At 38.0% G+C, this 18,810-nt stretch overlaps 1 protein-coding gene across 7 annotated transcripts in view; it reads right to left on the reverse strand.

Annotated features, from left to right (window-relative positions):
- ASPP (Ankyrin-repeat, SH3-domain, and Proline-rich-region containing Protein) overlaps nt 1-18,810 on the reverse strand; it is a 1,244,753-nt gene that overhangs the window by 20,100 nt on the left and 1,205,843 nt on the right. For all 7 annotated transcript variants that reach the window (XM_069815402.1, XM_069815409.1, XM_069815403.1 and 4 more), the window contains 5 exons: nt 18,405-18,678; nt 16,120-16,316; nt 8,296-8,489; nt 5,452-5,645; nt 2,137-2,605 (listed from right to left, as the gene is read on the reverse strand). In XM_069815402.1, the coding sequence (XP_069671503.1) occupies nt 2,137-2,605; nt 5,452-5,645; nt 8,296-8,489; nt 16,120-16,316; nt 18,405-18,678 (1,328 nt within the window). The remainder of the gene's footprint in view (nt 1-2,136; nt 2,606-5,451; nt 5,646-8,295; nt 8,490-16,119; nt 16,317-18,404; nt 18,679-18,810) is intronic.

Consider the following 18,810-nt stretch of genomic DNA (forward strand, 5'->3'; position numbering starts at 1 on the left):
ATATGAAGAAAAATCATCTAAATGCTGAGGGTATGAAAAATTGTAAATCCAAACACACAGCTTCCTGACTATGAAAAATAATACAGTCAAACTCTACCGCCAAATTCGAATTGTTATGAAGCAAAAATAGGCTATATAAAATTGACAGAATGTGATGAATTGACACTTGCAGAACTGCACTTCCGGTTTAAAGGGTGCTTCCGGTCAATAAAAACTCAGCTAATTGATTAACCTTACACCATAGAGACAAAACTGATATATTTTTGAAAACTACAAAGTTCAAGCTTTCAGACGACATAAAAAAATCAAATTTTTAAAGGAATATTAAAAATCAAGGGTACATGAGTACCTTAAGTGCCTGTTTCAACCTAAATAAATTCTACATCTTGATTACACAACTTTCAACACTGTATCACTTCGGAATATGTATGATAAGAACTTTCTTGTGTTAAATTTTAACGTACCTTGTTAACATGTTTCGACCTATTTTCGGTCATCTTCGGAAATGGTCGTTGTTGGTCTTGGCGTCTCTTGTTTTCTGTGTGGGTGCGTTCGTAGTGTAGAGTCAAAGAATGTGTGTGTTTTGAAATTGAGTTGTGTGTTGAGAATATCGTTGGGGTGTGTTTTCGTGTGTCTGTATATTTCACATTATTCTAGTGTGTTGAGCTTCTGGCTTTTTGGTTGGATGTGCAGTATTTCCATGTCTGTGTTGATGTCTCTGTAGTGTGGTTAGCATTTATGATGTGTTCTGCATATGTGGAAGTGTTTTATAATTTTGTTATGGCTGTGTAACGTGTTTGAAATGATCTGCCTGTCTGTCCTATGTAGAAGTTGTTGCAGGTGTTACATTTGAGTTTGTATACGCCTGTGTGGTTGTATTTGTTTGTTTGTGTTGTTTGTGTGGTGAGATGTTTTTGTAGAGTATTATTTGTTCTGTATGCGATGTTGTAATTTAATTTCTTGAATGAGGTTGCAATCTTGTGTGTGTTTTTGTTTTCGTATATTAGTGTGATGTATTTTTTGTGTTCTTGTGTTTGCGTTGTATTCTTATGTTTTTTGTGTGTCATGTTTTGTCTTTCGTATTATGTTGTCTATTATGTTGGGGTTGTATCCGTTTTCTTGTGCTATGCATTTGATTGTGTTTAGCTCTTCTTTGTAGTCATGTTTGCTCTTTGGTATATTGAGTAGTCTGTGTACCATTGTTCGGAATGCAGCTTGTTTGTGTTGTGTTGGTTGGTTGGATGTGTTGTGTATGTGTTGTTGTTGTTGTTGGTTTTCTGTATACTTTGAATGTGTGTTTGTTGCCTACTTTTGTTATTGTGATGTCTAGGACATTTATTGAAATATTAGTTTAAAACAGGGTTTTCTTTACATTCAATTTTTTTTCTAAATTTTATGAACAATAGTTTCCATTTTTCAAATTTTTCATTATAGAAATTCAAAATGATGTACCTTTTTCTAAAAATCTGCTAAACAAATGAACCTAAAACTTTGAACATGTGTTACCAATACATAAAGTAACATTTCTCTGCAACCAAATATTTTATTTAGACTTTACGTTATATTAAAAAAAAAATATTAGGTATGAAACATATTTTTTTTAAGTTTCGTAATGTACAGGGACGTCATTTTATTTTCATTAACATTTTTAATATTAACCTGCATATGTGGAGGTGTTTTGTAATTACAACACAACGTTATAACAATTGTAACAAAATTACAAAACACCTCCACATATGCAGAACACATAAAAAATGCCAACCACACCTACAGAGACATCAACACAGACATGGAAATACTGCACATCCAACCAAAAAGCCAGAAGCTCAACACACTAGAACAATATGAAATATACAGACACATGAAAACACACCCTAATGATATTCTCAACACACAACTCAATTTCAAAACACATACACTCTTTGACTCTACACTACGAACACACCCACACAGGAAACAAGAGGCGCCAAGACCAACAACGACCAATTCCGAAGATGACCGAAAATAGGTCGAAACATGTTAACAAGGTAAGTTAAAATTTAACATAAGAAAGTTCTTATGATACATATTCCTAAATAAATTCCTGAACTTTCGGGCTCTACTGATGTGTGTTGTAGCTACTAGCTAGGTACTTGCCTGGGGGCGAGGTGGCCTAGCACCTTGCTGGCTGCCGGCTGCTGCTGATATGTGTTGGATTGGTCTGCGGTGCTCAGTGGGGTTGCCAGCCCCTTGCCTACTGGAATGGGGGTGCTGTGCACTGTCATCAGGTGCTGCTGTGGGTTGTTATTGTTATTGTTGTTGTTATTGTTGTTGTTGATGATGTTGTTGATATTATTGTTGTTGTTGTTCTTCTCGTTGGCGTCGTCCGTGCTTGGCAGGGGTTTGCTCTGCGACACGAAGTTGACCGTGAACTTGGTGTTGTAAGGCAACGTCTGGTACTTGGGGTCCGACTTGCTGCCCCCGAACTCGGGCAGGTACTGGTCGTCCTTCTCCTTGGACTTCACCACACCGATCCCCGTTGTCGTCGTGGTGGCATGCAGGTCATCCTGCTTGTGGTCCGTGCCGTCGGGTTGTGACCCATGGATATGTTTACTGTGATATGACCCTGCAAGTACAACGGAAAGAGTCAGAGGTCGCATCATCATAGGTTGTCAGCATGTCCCTAAGTAATAGGACACTGTGCCTGCCCAGTCAATGGATTTTTTTTGGATAAAAACACACAATGCATGTTTTCCTTAGAAATGTGTCTCCTATGCCATACTATGTTTGATATATAAAAGTACTATTTGCTACAACTCCAAGAGATTCTATGAGATTCCTCACTAATATTAACAGCATCAAAATGACAATAGAAGAAAAAGCACTGATTCAATATGAAAAACTTATCAGATTACCAGGAAACAATTGGCATTCATACAGTCCTCTCTGTAGATTGAAAACTCAAAAAAGTTTCATATCCATTGTTCAAGAATTAAAACAGAAAATCAATATCCCGAATTTAAAAGAAAACCTACAAATTAAACCAAACCCTTTAACTCTATTAAATTTGGAATATAATCTAAATTTAACAGAAGAAATACTGAAATCAGAAGTAAACACTGAAATACTGAAACAATTGTCTTTAGAGACAATTAATATTAGGTACCTTCCACAAAACTGGCTTCATTTATACACTGACGGATCCTTGATCTCCAGAGAACAAGGTGCCAGTGCAGGTGTTACGTGCTGTCTCTTCTCACTTTATAGATCTCTTGGATATGAAACAACAAGTTTTGATGGAGAAATCACTGCAATAAGTGAAAGTCTCAGGAATCTTCTATGCCACATCAATAAATTTAAGAATGCAGTTATATTGTCAGACTCCAAAGCAGCTATTCTATCAATAGTCTCTAAACACACACCTTCATCTCAAACAGCAGATATAAATAAGATGCTCTCTCAATTATTATCACTCAATAAAAGAATTGTATTCCAATGGATACCATCCCATTGTGGTGGAATCCTGGGAAACGAGAATGCGGATGCTTTAGCAAAGAAGGGCAGCACTGCTACTTACAGACCTGTTACTAAATCTACGTATTACTCTGTGAAGAGATTTATTAAATCTACATACATAGACTTCAACAAACAAAATTTGATAACACAATCTCAAGGGAAAAAATGGAACTCTCTGCATCAAAATCCACAGTTAATTCTCGATTTACCACAAAAATCGTCTGTAGCTGCATTTAGATTGGCAACAGGCCATGACTGTTTGGCCAAACACCTGCATAGAATTGGAATATATCAGTCCCCTAACTGCCCACTGTGCAACTCAAACCAAGAAATGGATTCGGAACACCTCAAAATCTGTGCTTCAGTGGCTGACCATGATAATATCTTTGAAAAATATTGGAGTGCAAGAGGTCAAATGACTTTATTGTCAAATGCCTGGCATTAGAAAACAACAACTATTCGCTACAATATGTTTGATATACAGTACGATCATTTACGCTTTCCCCCGTGGTGCTGGGTTTTTCCTATGAGCTAATCCCCACTCGTTTGCCGCGCACCATTTAAATATTTTAAATGCCTGCTGGTTGAATGTGCACACCATCCCCAGAACGGGTTTCGTTTTATAACGTACGCTCTGCCTGACGAAGTGGGATGAGTTCTGGTCTGGTTGTCCTGTCCGTACAAAAGAACATCCCCTGCTGAGAGTTACAGCTATAATTATCTGCGTGCAAGGTGGCGTGGTGGGGATACTCGCTTCTCTCAAGCTCGCAGGTCGTCCTGTATACAGGCAGCTCAACTTGTCAATAGCGTTACAAAATATTGTGTTTGACATGTATGTTTACTGTTTGTGCGAGTGAATTTACTGTGTTTAGGTTTTACTAGGGTTCATAGTTGTGTGCCAGCGCAGGTGAACAATTTAAATTACTTATTTAATGATAATAGCACTTGGAAATGTACACTGTAAAATATCTTTTGCAAAAGTCATTCTCTTCTCGCCCACTAGGAGATAAATTACATAGAGTGAATAAGGGTAGACCTACCCCGCCACTTCCGAATTTAATGCAACAATGTAAAACAAAAAGCGAAGAATACACTAGACATTTTTCTATTTCACAATATGAAATTGTAGAATAGTTAGCGGGTTGTGGAACTTCAAACAGGTTATGCTGGCCATGGTTATTGTTTGATCATAAATAATGCAATTTTGAATAACGTTATTTGTAGTTGCCTCCTTTCTCCGGCATTTGCAGGGCAGTCATTGAAACAAGGTGATTAATTTTTAAGAAGTTGTGGTGCAAGTACTTTGAATAATATTTAAATGTCATTTTCTTGTAATTTTATGTCATTTTTCCTTTAGTTTAAGGGCATTTTAATGATCATTTTAAGTAGATTTTTAGGTCATCAACATCCGCCCCATAGTTATTATTTATAAATAATACTAAATTATATATTAAAAATGGCAGTTAATGTTGACCCAATATTTCACTTAAGCCTATAATAATTGTGCGAGATAGACCAACTATATATTTTTAACAGAACACCCAAACTCCAGGTTCAGCATACGCCGCTGCTTATTTCAGTCTCAGGCGAGTTCACACTGAGTGGTTAATCAATGCTATATTACATATATATTTCCAAATATGAATATTCTGTAATGTGTTACACTTCATACAGGTATCTGATCTTAGGGGACTAAAGCTGTAGTTAAAATTGGTATTGAAATATATATTGTAGGAAAATAATATTCATTTGTCTTCCATCTAGTGGGAAGATCTCAGAGCAAGAATCAGTCGGACATGTCTCTTTTTGACGCAAATAAGTGAAGCAGGCAAGTCTTCAACTGAAGAGACGTAACCATAAATCACACTTGACGGATTCTTGCAGCAAAGTGTGTGATCCTGCAATCCTGTCATACTCACACTCATCTCTGACTAGTTATCTAGTTTGTAGACTGACCTTCTTTGCTGATGTGAGTGATGGCATCTCCAGCGGCAGGTCGGCTTGGCGCGGCAGGCTTCTCGGTGTCAGTGCTCACTGGTACATGGTGGTATGGCTCCACTGCAGCGATGTTGCCACTGCGCAATACTTTGCCTTTGCTCCCTGCCTGATGGTACTGATGCTGCTGGATAGCTGTAGCAGATGCAGCTGACCTGCAATACCAAGTCAGGAGAGTAAGAACCTTACACAGCACAACTCCAAGTGAGGACTGTAGGGACAATGTATGGTGCAATGCAAAGTCAGGACATTACATAGCACACCTCCAAGTCAGGACTGTAAGGAAAGTGCATGGTGCAATGCCAGTTCTATACTATATGGCCACTGCTCTATTTGTAATATTCTTTTACCCTTAAAACTAATGAAAAAAGGTTTTTTACAAACAATATCAAATTAGTGTAACTTTGAAAATACTGAGATTAGAACAAATGTTTACATGACATTTTTTGCTCAGAATGTCTTCGGAAATAAGCTTCGTAAGTGGCGGTAAATCCTCGTGAATCATTCTGTATACTAAATCAGATCCAGCCTTGGTTTATTTCTGCTTGCTTTCACTGCGCCATGTTGGTCAAATCCCTATTCAACTTCAACATCTGACTCGGTAGACGTATCCAATATGCTGTGTGTGTATACGTGTCAAAGAGGACAAAAAGTAAAAGTCGGGGACTGTACCCGGGAAAGGGGACGTATGGTAACCTTATCTTATCAGATCTGAATTGTTTTACAGAATAAAATGTAAGTTCATTATTAGGTGGTTGCAAGATTTCGATCATCTTTCAGGAAAAAAAGTCTGTCGTTTCATTTCCCTTTATATCAGGATGGGAAGGAATCCAATGTAAACTATTTATTTTTTCTTTAGTTTAGTTAGATAAATAGATCATAGATGCTACAATGTGTAACAGCAAATCAGGAAAGTAGCTTATGCAAAAACATCAGTTCGAAACATACAGGACATGTCTTGATTGTAAGAACTTTGTAATGTATAATGTAGAAAATAGGGACTTTACACTGTACAACATCAAGTCAGGGCTGTAAGGACTCTGTACAGTGCAATGTCAGGTCAGAATAATAAGAAACTTGTAGAATAACTCTTTTCGGGTTCTCAGCCAGGTGAGTTGGAGATTTGCTTTCAAGCTTTCGATGGCTAGCTCTGCCATCTTCTTCAGGGAATGAAGTGATGTGGGACCATGTCTAGCCGGTATATATGCAATAGTAGGGCTTTCTACTGCGGGCCAATCAGGAGCTAGTTCCTAGTCTCGACCGCCAGGCGCATTCTGGTTGGTGGAAGCGGTGGGCAATCAGAAGCTACTTGCTGGTCCTGACTGTCTGCCATGTGCTGGTGGTTGAAGCATATTGATGGCAGGTTTCCATGCTGTACTCAGCTGTAGACCCCGTCTCTGTTGAAATGATTGCCATCTAGCTGGATTTCGATGGCTTCCTTGATAACCAAGTCCCAGTAACCTGATGTCTTGTCCAAGATGGTGGTGGTGCTGAAATCTATCTTGTGACCAGTTTCTAGGCTGTGTTGGGCTACTGCAGACTTATCGGGGTAATATAGTCTTATGCTGCGTTGATGTTCCTTGCAGCGTTCCATAATGGTGTGTCCCATCTGTCCGATGTAGCATTTCCCACACTCACAAGGTATTCTGTAGACACCAGGTGTCCTAAGACCAAGGTCGTCCTTAACTGGTCTCAGCAAGTTCTGGATCTTTGTGGGCGGCTTATGGATGGTCTTAATCCCGTGTTTTCTTAGCAGTCTGCCAATCTTGCCCGAGATGGGGCCATAGAACGGGATGTATGCCATGCCCTTCATCTCGTCTTGTTCCTCGGCATGTTGTTTGTCCAAAAAGTCCCTTCTGAGGGCCAAACCGATTTCTGTGTTGGAACGTCTTACGTAGGGGACGGATCTCAGAAAGGAGACTCTCTTTGTTCGAAATCCCCTTCGCCTTGTGCAGAAGAGTCGAAAGGACCGTTCATTTCTGTGCCAGGTGGTGGTGGCTGCGTCCATTCAGGTATAGATCGGTATGTGTGGGTTTCCTGTATACGCTGTGACCCAGTGTGCCATCCGACTTCCTGGAGATGAGAATGTCTAAGAAGGGAGACATCCATCTTTTTACACTTCTTTCGTGAACTGGATGTTCAGGTGGATATTGTTCAGGTATTCTTGAAATTCCTGAAGTTTTGCTTCTCCATGAGGCCAGATGACCAAGGTGTCATCTGCATAGCGGTAGAAGTGAGCTGGTTTCAGGGGCGCGTTCTCCAGGGCTCTATGCTCGAAGTCTTCCATGTACAAATTGGCTATGGCTGGTGACAGAGGCGAGTCCATGGCTATGCCGTCGGATTGCTCGTAGTACTGCCATTTGTACATGAAGTAAGTGGAGTATATATACCGGCTAGACATGGTCCCACATCACTTCATTCCCTGAAGAAGATGGCAGAGCTAGCCATCGAAAGCTTGGAAGCAAATCTCCAACTTACCTGGCTGAGAACCCGAGAAGAGTTATCCTACATCAAACGCCTGGAAAGCCTCAAGTCATACAATAAGAAACTTGCACACACCACTTGCAACACTAAATAAAGTATGAACTTTTCACTGTGCAACGCCTAAACAGGACTGTAGAAAGAATACACTGTGTAATATCAAATCAGGAAAATGGATTCTGCACTGATATTGCATTGTGCAGGACAAAATCATGACTGTATGGACAATACACTAATACAAAGCCAAGTCAAGATGACAAGTCGCATAGAATGTGAAATACCAAGTCAGGACTGTAAGGACTATGCACAGTGCGTAGCACTCACCGCAGCTGCTGTTTGCTGCTCGCCGCGCTAATCTGGTTCGCCATTTGTTGGTTGAGCAACCGCTTGCGGTGGAGCCGGTCCTGCAGCTCCGAGATGCGCTTATCTATGTTACTCATCTCTTCCTGGCGCTGTGACAGTGCTTCCCTCTGCTGCGTCAAGCGCGCATTTTGCTGTTCGTTCAGCTTGTTGCGATACTACAACATTGAGATAAAATTGTGGTTTATTCGTGCTAAAATTGGTGTGAATAAAAAGTGCAATATCCAGGGCTTACATGTAGTACGAGGGAGATTCAGTAGAGTAAGTAAGTTACAAACTGAGGTAGCGATCTACACTTTTGAATGAGGAGTCTCAAGCTGTCACCGTTAGATGGTAGTATTATCAATGTGCGCACAAGCGACACAAAGAAGCAGCAGCTGCAAGATGGGTCAATGATACAATAATAATAGAAAATTTAAAAGAAGTAAATTAAATTATAATATTAATCAATAATGATAATAATAATAATAATAATGATAACAATAATTTATTTTATTTATTTTTAATTATTTTATTTTACTATTGTTTATTGTGCTGTACAACAGCCAGAGACCAATAACAGTTCAGCACAAAGCATAATTACAATATGATAAAATCACAATAAAAGTGCGTGAAATAATTATTACACATAAAGACAACAATTAACGACAATGATTACAATTAAAAGTAATTGTAATTGAAAATGAAAGGATGGAATCATATAAAGGAATAAACTACAAAATGATATAAAAGATAACGAGAATAATATTATAATACATATTTGAAGAAAAGACATAAATTAATAATAAATAATAATCCGTGGCGCTACAGCCCGTGAATGGCCTAGACCGACCAGCCGGCTGCTGGCCTCACGCCCACATGCCGAAGCAGAGGTGGACGATCATCCAACCAGAATGGAGGTATCGTGTGGTTAGCACGATGATCCCCCCAGTCGTTATAGCTGGTATTCGCAACCGGATTTCGCTACCTATCGTAGCTCCCCAAGTGCATCACGATGCTGGGTGGGCACCGGTCCCATACACTGGCCGAAATTTCATGACAAAAATTTCTTCTCCCATGAGAACTGAAACCAGCGCGCATTCCGTAACGCGAGTCCTAGGCAGGATGCCTTAGACCACGACGCTACGGCGCGGGATTATTACACATAAAGACAATAATTAATTAACGACAATAATGACACTGAATGGACGGAATAAAATGGATGATTAAAATACATAAAATAATGACAATTAAAAGTAGTTGTAATTGAAAATGAAAGGATGGAATCATATAAAGGAATAAACTACAAAATGATATAAAATATAACGAGAATAATATTATAATACATATTTGAACAAAAGACATAAATTAAACTGATATAAAACTTTAAAAGTATACACTACTGTACACATTAAATGGATCGAAGTTAGGCCCATGCAAATTAGCATATTTTATACATCTGCAGACCGGAGAGAGAGAGATTTAGAATTTCTATTGCAAAACATTTTATGATATATTAAACCCTTAACAGGAATACAAAGATTGATATTGCTTAGGAAAGGTTCACAATCAAATTCACCCTTAAGGACTTTACAAAAAAATAAACAATCGAGATCTTGACGTCTGGCAAATGAACTACAGCAATTAAATTATTTGCAGTTAACCTCATATTTATAATAATCAGAATTAGGTAAAAATCTATAAGAACACAAGGAAATTAATAATAATAATAATAATAATAATAATAATAATAATAATAATAATAATTTTAATTGTGAATTACAGGAACGCCACTTCTTACCTTTTTCAAAATCGCTGAAGTAAACTATAAAACGAAAGTATTAAAAAAAAAAATCGTGTTAGAAGATTGAATTTGTGTATTTTTGGTCCAGGGAGCATCCGCTTTTTGGTGCAAAGATAATTCGTTTGGCGTGTTTCTTAATTGAAACTATGAAATGGCGTTCCTGTGCTTCACATTTAATATAATTGTATCCTTTGTATATCAGCTTTACCGTTAACTCAGTTTCATACAAAAAGAAACAGTCATCAATGATCCTATAGGCCATTGGTATTCAATATATGGTACAGATGGTACAGGGGTACGCAGCCCACTGACTAGGTATGTAAAAATGCTGACATATTATACTTGTTGATAATTATTGCACTTTATAAATTTTCTTTTGAAATATCAAATCTTGTTTTTCCTAACTTCAGTAACATTTTACATAATTCATTACTATTATTATTGCATCAATAACTACTGTATGTACCGGGTGGACGAGCCGAAACGCCACCAAAGCTACAGAAAACTAGTTGCTGGAGTGCCACTACCTGCTCCCGAGTTTATGGCCCTGTTATTCTCGGACTAGATCCCGCGCAAGGCACATATGAATTAGTTCGCAAGGTCTAATTGAATGATTAACAGAAATCTAGCAATAATTCATATTTTTTTTACCGTTCTTGTGCGCTGCCAATTTACTCTGACGTGTGCAACAATCGAGAGAATATTCTCGAACAACAATCGAGAGAATATTCTCCCGCGCAACAAAATATTGCAGAAACCAGTTTTTAGGTTTGTGCTTAGTGCCAAGTGTGTAAGTTGTGTCATGAGGTACAGTACAGAACAACGCACTTTTATTTCTAATACCGGTACTTTCGCAAAAACGTCTTTGTGGAGTAGGTGTCGCCCTAAGTTCTGTCGTCAACAGTGGCGGCTCGTGATATTTTTTGTTTGTAGGATATGAGACTGACGATTGATGACTAAGGGTACGTACACGTTGGAGCAACGATAAACGACAAAAGAAATGATCTAGCGACGCTTTGATATTATCAAAGAATCAAGTGTTCATATCGGAGCAATGAGGACGCGGGAAGCGAACATTTTGATTTATCAGTTGAAGATATTCTATGCATTCACTTAATGAAAGAAGATAAATAGGAAATATCAGCTGCTAAGTTCAAGGTTAATGTAACTTAAATACGTACAAAATTAAACCCGTTTCTCATCCCAAAGATAGTATAAATTCACTGTATTGTGATTGGTTCTTGTGATCACATAACATATGACGAATAAATACACAACTGATCAATTTGCTAATATCTACAATAATTAATTTAATATGCCGAAATAATAAAAAAAATCGATTAATATTCGGATATATTGATAACCACCGGTAATTATACATATTAATATAATCTTAATCAGAGATCATATAAACGACAAGAGCGAAGAAAATGGAATTTTTCTTTTTCGTCGCTTTTATCGTGTATCTTCGCTTTTATCGTTACTCCAATATGCACACCTCAATAACAATGCATGCTTCAATCCTCTCTGATATAGCATCGCTGCTTCTTTTATCGTTTATCGTCGCTCCAACGTGTCCGTACCCTAAGACAGAAAATAATAATAATAATAATAATAATAATAATAATAATAATAATAATAATAATAATAATAATAATAATAGAGCATGCGCAATTAATTTCTTGCTACAGTTAAATTCTTCTAAATGATCAAATACAACTTCAGATATTCTTTCGGCAGTCCTGTCATCTGAAAGTCCTGTTAATTCTTGTCTTTTATTATAGCTTATTTTATTTATTTTTATGTAATTTTGGTTTTTATTCACTTTACTTTTTGTATTATATCATTTAAAATTATTTATTATTGCGTTTATTCTATTCTTTTAAAATGACCAATGAACTGCATTTAAGGAGGCTACAAGAGTACTTGAAAATTAGTATTGTAGTCTCTGACAGGGTTTCCACATCACCACCTAGAAAGAAAGGTCGTAGTATTAGGATATACGGTCATATCACAGTCTACTATATACAGTCGCGAAGCTCAATATGTAGTAAAAATGCAAACATGGGTAGTTGCCCACCACTAGGATCGCTACTATCGCCTCATCATCGCAGATCTCTCTCTCTCCTAGTAGACGACAAAATATGTTACACTTTTGTTGTGTTCTTTTGGAAAAATTAACACCTTCCTTCCATTATTGAAATATTAAATGCATAAAGTTAATTTATTATTTTAATGAAGTATATTAAATTCCACCATAAACTCGAAGATACCTGCAAGAAATAGGTTAATATTATTTTTGTTTGTGCAAAACGAACTGAAATTTACTATAATCGCTTCAATCATTCAAGATTATAGCGATAATTAAATATGAAAACAAATAAATATTAATTTGCATTTCCCTTTACAACAATAATAATGGAAATATGAATTAATGGAGTAACTTACGTGTACCGATACTTGTAGTGTTGGCTTACGTAGTTAACAAAGTGGGATGAGGTTAAGCAATAATAATCACACCAGAATTGGAAATAAAACGTGATCAATAAATTTTATTGTAACAGACTTTGTCTACGTCTCTAGTAAAGTAACAAATAAAAATAACAACAAAATTAACAGCTATAATTAAAAACATATCCTTTGAAAAAAAAAAGTAGGCCTAAGCAATAATAATCCCACCAGAATTGAAAATAAAACGTGATCAATAAATTTCATTAAAACAAACTTAATTTTTCTACGTCTCTAGTAAAATATTATTACTCCAATTATTGTATTTTAGCCATTAACATTTTCATTACAACCAATAACGAACATTTCACAAGCATCAATGTGAAATACGCAACGAGCTAGCACTCGATGGAAATACGACACAGTCCAAAGTCGACCGTGGACAGTCTATTGTTTCTAGTTGCTAACCGCTTGGAGCGCTTTATCACGAGATTTGTAAAAAATCACCTCAAGCTTCGCGACTGTATATAGTAGACTGTGGTCATATCCCCAAACGCGGTTTCAGTCAAGCTTTTATGTTTTTATCGTAGGTACCGCATATTACTATCGCACTTTGACGGTAGGAAGATCACTCCTATAGCGTGCGGGGGCCGCTAGACTTTTGGTTAAGCGGTAGCGTTTCGTCTCGTCGACCCGGTATAATAATAATAATAATAATAATAATAATAATAATAATAATAATAATAATAATAATAATAATAATATAATTTGCACTCAATATTAATCTTAGCATTTTATTTTTTAAATAATTGCAATGCATTTTGGAGGTACGAAAATAAAAACATGTATTTTGGGGGTACGCAAGCAAGAAAGATTGAATACCACTGAAGGGCGCAAATAGCCAGAGTAGCTGACGCGCTCTTATTAAACCCCACTAGACTAGACGGCAATTCGGAAGGCGGATGGCTACTAGATGCGCCGTAGCCTGTATGGCATGTGACGTCACAAGCTTGAACAGGAGAACCAATCAGAATCAGTCAGTAACAAGTGCTTCTCGAGTTACTTTGTTCACGTGTGAGTGTTTTAAAACTTCGAATAAGTAAAACTACCATTTACTGTGTATGTGTAAGATAAATAAATGGAAGGAGATACTACAAAAAGACAAATACTGCACAGGCAGGCGCGGGAAATAGTTTTTAAGGTGTATAATTATTTTAAAAACATTAACGAGCAGAACTCTGCCGGGCATCATGGTGCTGGCCGCAACGTTGCCAACGAGCAGGAGACGACTGCAGAAGCATGTGGTGTGGGTTTGCGAACCGTGCAAGTGAACGGAACTGCCACGTTTCTTTCTCCTGGAAAACATCCTCGTCGTGAAAAAACAGTCTCTGAATTAGATGATTTTAATAAAAGTGTGCTGCGACGTACAGTATTAGATATGTACCTTCGAGAATCCGACTCTGAAGAATCTGACGGGACTGATGAGGGAATCAGCGACTTCGATTAAAACTAGGCACTGAATATTTATTAAATCCTTATTTATATTAAATGTGACCGAAATGTGGCAATATAAGATGGTACTCGTAGTTATTGTTTTAGGGTATTTAACTAGCTAAAATAATTTGCGCCTAGAAATAGACCTATATACAATTTCTACTTAAATAGTGTATCATTTCGTATTAAAACTGTGTGATATAATAATAATAATAATAATAATAATAATAATAATAATAATACCACACATAAAAATCTTAAAACTTGGAACAAGCATTATTAATAGAACATAAGATTTGATAATGTCCTGATAAAAGGTTTGTCATGCTTGCAGTAATCAACGGCTAAGGCCATTATTGTCTTTTTAAAATTGAAATTCTCTCCTCAGCTACTTGTATCGCTCGCGCGTGAAGTACGATGTGGCAATGCTGTACATTGCCTTTCTCTCACTATCTGTCTCTCTCGACGCAAACGCTAGCAGCCGGCCGCCTTCCGAACTGGCGTCTAGTCTAACTAACTTGAATACCACTGCTTGTAGGCCATTGGCCATTAAAGAGAATAATAGAATTCTCAAATAATTTTTCTTCCCATTCTTTTGCAGCTGACGTCTTCAAAGTAATATACTGTATTTCTTTAAAATAATTTAAAAAAGCTTTTTGTTTTCATTCCAGAAAAGATTTTTCACAGAAACACTGAATTTTCGCAAGAAAACTGTTATAATTCAGTTGCATTTAAGATAAATTCTTGGCACATATCTCAGTCATATTTCACGTTTATCAACAGTAATCTCACTAGACGTTTTGATTTATCTAGAGAAAATTAAAACTCGAGTGGGATTTAATTGACTATTACACGATTAGAAGAAAGTATATAAAGATTAGAAGTAACGAAGTACTCCAATACAATGAAAATACAACTGTCTTCAAATGTATTATTGTACCATCTCAACATTACAAATATTACGCTAGATGCATGCTAGATGCCAGTAGTGTCTTTATACAGACACTGTAATGATTACTATTCAATAAATCTTAATATTAAACAATCTCTGATAAGTGACTATCCATAATATCATATAGCAGAAGCTATAACATAACCTAACTAATATACACAAGTGTTAGAAAAGTTTTAATTAACGACGATGACATAAAAAATAAACATGAATAATTTTAAAAGGAATAATTATTGAATGTACAATTTTCAAATTTGAATGTGGTTGGTGGTTCAATTGATGTTATATTGGACGTGTGCATAATAGAAGTGGAACTCGTTGATTTAGGCCTACATGGTGTATTCAACTTATTCAAAATTTCCGAATGAATAATTTTAAAAGGAATAATTATTGAATGTACAATTTTCAAATTTGAATGTGGTTGGTGGTTCAATTGATGTTACATTGGACGTGTGCATAATAGAAGTGGAACTCGTTGATTTAGGCCTACATGGTGTATTCAACTTATTCAGGATTTCCGAATGGTGCTCTTCATCTATATGTAAATTGGATTTCAGAAGATGCATAGGTATGATCAGTGATTTTTATTAATTCTTGTTCTTGAATGCCAATGCGAGTCATATTTGAAACTGCTGTGCATCGACTAGAGTGGTTTGTAATTTTATATATATTTTTGACGTCCAGACCAGCGCAGTTTCAAATGTTGGCAAACAAAGAAACAAATGCTAGGGACGCGATAAAATTAAACAAATGCTAGGGAAGCGATAAAATTGTGCGATAAGCAGCCATGATTGGTTGAAATACATCCTTTCGTACCGTTTTATTGGTCAAAAGTAGTATGACGTAGTAAGAGTGTAATAGTCACTAATAAAAACACAGCCCTTTTTTAATAGCCTTTGCTGCCAGACCTTTAGCCCAGAAAATCGCACGGAAGAGTGCTGCATTCATATAGAAGTGTCGCTATCTTGCAACTGCTGCTTCTTTGTTTCGCTTGTGCGCACTTGTATCACCTTGGCACCTGGATAATACTGCCATATAGCAGTGATAGCCTCAGGCGCCAGGCCGATTTGTAACTCACTGCCTACACAACTAGGTAGCTGCTGCCTCATACCATGAGCTCACGGCGCAGCTTGTCGAGCTCGAGGGCTGCTGGTGAGGGTGTCTGCTGCTGCTGGTCGCGCACCCCTGCGCCCCGGCCCCTCCGCAGCTCCTCCAGCTGCCGAGTCAGCTCTTCCACCTTCGCCACGGCCAACGACAGCTCCTTTTCCTTCTCGTTGAAGAGGGCGCGGATTGAGTCCAGATCCGACGCTGTAACAATCATCAGTATAGCGAGCCTGTTGTCTGAAGAGCAGTAACGTCTCTCATTTTGGTGTAAGTGAGTTAGTTTCCACAATGAATGATCCTCTTAAGAGTTATGGCTACCTGCATTCATTCAGAGATGTGACAGTGAGCTTAATACGGTATATATTGAAGGAAGGTATTGTTGAGCTTGATGTAGTACACTCTGAGAGAGGTAATGTTGGACTGTTTAGACTTTTTCCATTGCTCATTTTCAAAATTGTAGCACAACGTTTCGAAGAGTGGATCTCGCTTCGTCGTCAGGTGAAAACCTACTGTGGGGATCATTACAAACAGCTAGACATCAGTCATACAGGCTAGCTCTTTGTAACGATCCGCCACAGTAGGTTTTCACCTGACGACGAAGAGAGATCCACTCTTCGAAACGTTGTGCTACAATTTTGAAAATTAGCAATGGAAAAAGTCCAAACAGCTCGACCATTGAACAATTCACCGTTGCTCCCCCCCTTCATTCACATCGAAGGAGGTAATGTTGAACTATGTGTTTCTTAGAGAGGTAATGTTGAGCTTGATGTGGTACTCATTGAGGGAGGTAATGTTGAATTGTGTGTTTCTGAGAGAGGTAATGTTGAACTTGATGTGGTACTCACTGAGCAAGGTAATGTTGAACTGTGTGTTCCTGAGAGAGGTAATGTTGAACTGTGTGCGTTTCTGAGAGGTAATGTTGAGCCTGATGTGGTACTCACTGAAAGAGGTAATGTTGAACTGTATGTGTTTCTGAGAGGTAATGTTGAGCTTGATGTGGTACTTACTGAGGGAGGTAATGTTGAACTGTGTGCGTTTCTGAGAGAGGTAATGTTGAGCTTGATGTGGTACTCACTGAGGGAAGTAATGTTGAACTGTGTGCGTTTCTGAGAGAGATAATGTTGATCTTGATGTAGTACTTTCTGAGGGAGGTAATGTTGAACTGTGTGTTTCTGAGAGAGATAATGTTGATCTTGATGTAGTACTTTCTGAGGGAGGTAATGTTGAACTGTGTGTTTCTGAGAGAGATAATGTTGATCTTGATGTAGTACTTTCTGAGGGAGGTAATGTTGAACTGTGTGTTTCTGAGAGAGATAATGTTGATCTTGATGTAGTACTTTATGAGGGAGGTAATGTTGAACTGTTTCTGAGAGAGATAACGTTATCTTGATATAGTACTTTCTGAGGTAGGTAATGTTGAACTGTTTCTGTGGGAGATAATGTTGATCTTGATGTAGTACATACTGAGGGAGGTAATGTGTATGTTACTGACAGATGTAATGTTGAGCTTAATGTGGTATTGAAGGAATCAAAATGAGCTAGGGTAACACTCAAGACATTTTGCAGTCAGTCTCGTATTCAATCAGGGAGGCACTGCTGAGTTTAATATTGTATCCACAGAGGGAGGCTTGGTTTTGTATCCATTGAACAGATACTGATGAGGTTGGTGTGATACTTGTGATCAACCCAGGCAGGATTATGCAAGGAAGGCTGAAAGAAAGCAATGAGAAATGCTACTGAAGGAAGATGGGTGAGTACTAGTATACCTAAAAGGTAAACAATCAGTGACATGCTTGAGGCTGACTACTGAACACGATTATCTTCAGAAGCACTTCCACAGAATTGGTATAGCAGAGAGTTCTGAATATTTTCTGTGTAATAATAACGAAATGACTGGAAACCATTTGGACTTGTGTTCTAAATTAAAGCATATCAGGGGAATTTTGTGATGATGGACTTTGTGGAAGGAAAGCAAAATTATATTGGGCTGCAAATGAACCAATGGCTTAAGTAGCAAATATTTTCCTCACGTTGTGTGGTGTTTATTTAGGGTAACATCACTGAGCTGGGTTTAGTGTTCACTGGGGTAGATACTCAAGACATTGCTGAGGTGATTTAGTACTAGCTGAGGGAGACAACATTGAATTAATGTGTTACATACTCAAGGAGGCATTACTGAGCTCATTTGGAACATATTTAAAGGGGGAACTGTTGAATTTGTGTCGGTATTAATTTAGAATAATACTGTTGAACGTGTAATATTCACCGAAGGATGCCTTGAGCGGTACTTACTGAGGGAGGCATTGTTGAGCTTGGTCTGGTCCACCTGTCCACGCAGCGCTCGCAACTTGCGCAGCTTCAGCTCCTGGGCCTCAACTCGGTCCCGCAGTCTGCGCAGACGTTCGTTCTCGGCCGCCACCTGATGGTGCCGTGCCTCTTGCTGCTTGAGGAAGCGCAGGCGCTGCTCCTTGGCCACCAGCAACTGGTGCTGGGAGTCGATCTGGTGCTGCTGCCTACAGGCCATCTCCTGAAGCTCACTCAGAGTCAGCTCCACCCCGTCTGGCAGCTACAAAGAAAAAAACAACGAAATCAAATACAGCTCCAAGTGCCGAAACGATCCATGAAGTACCAGATACATTGCTCAACAAAACCGTAGTGTATTGTCCACTGCCGCTAGATTCGAAGTTCACAGATTGAA

This window comes from Periplaneta americana, chromosome 16 (genome assembly GCF_040183065.1).
Source record: "Periplaneta americana isolate PAMFEO1 chromosome 16, P.americana_PAMFEO1_priV1, whole genome shotgun sequence".
Classification (NCBI taxonomy): domain Eukaryota; kingdom Metazoa; phylum Arthropoda; class Insecta; order Blattodea; family Blattidae; genus Periplaneta; species Periplaneta americana.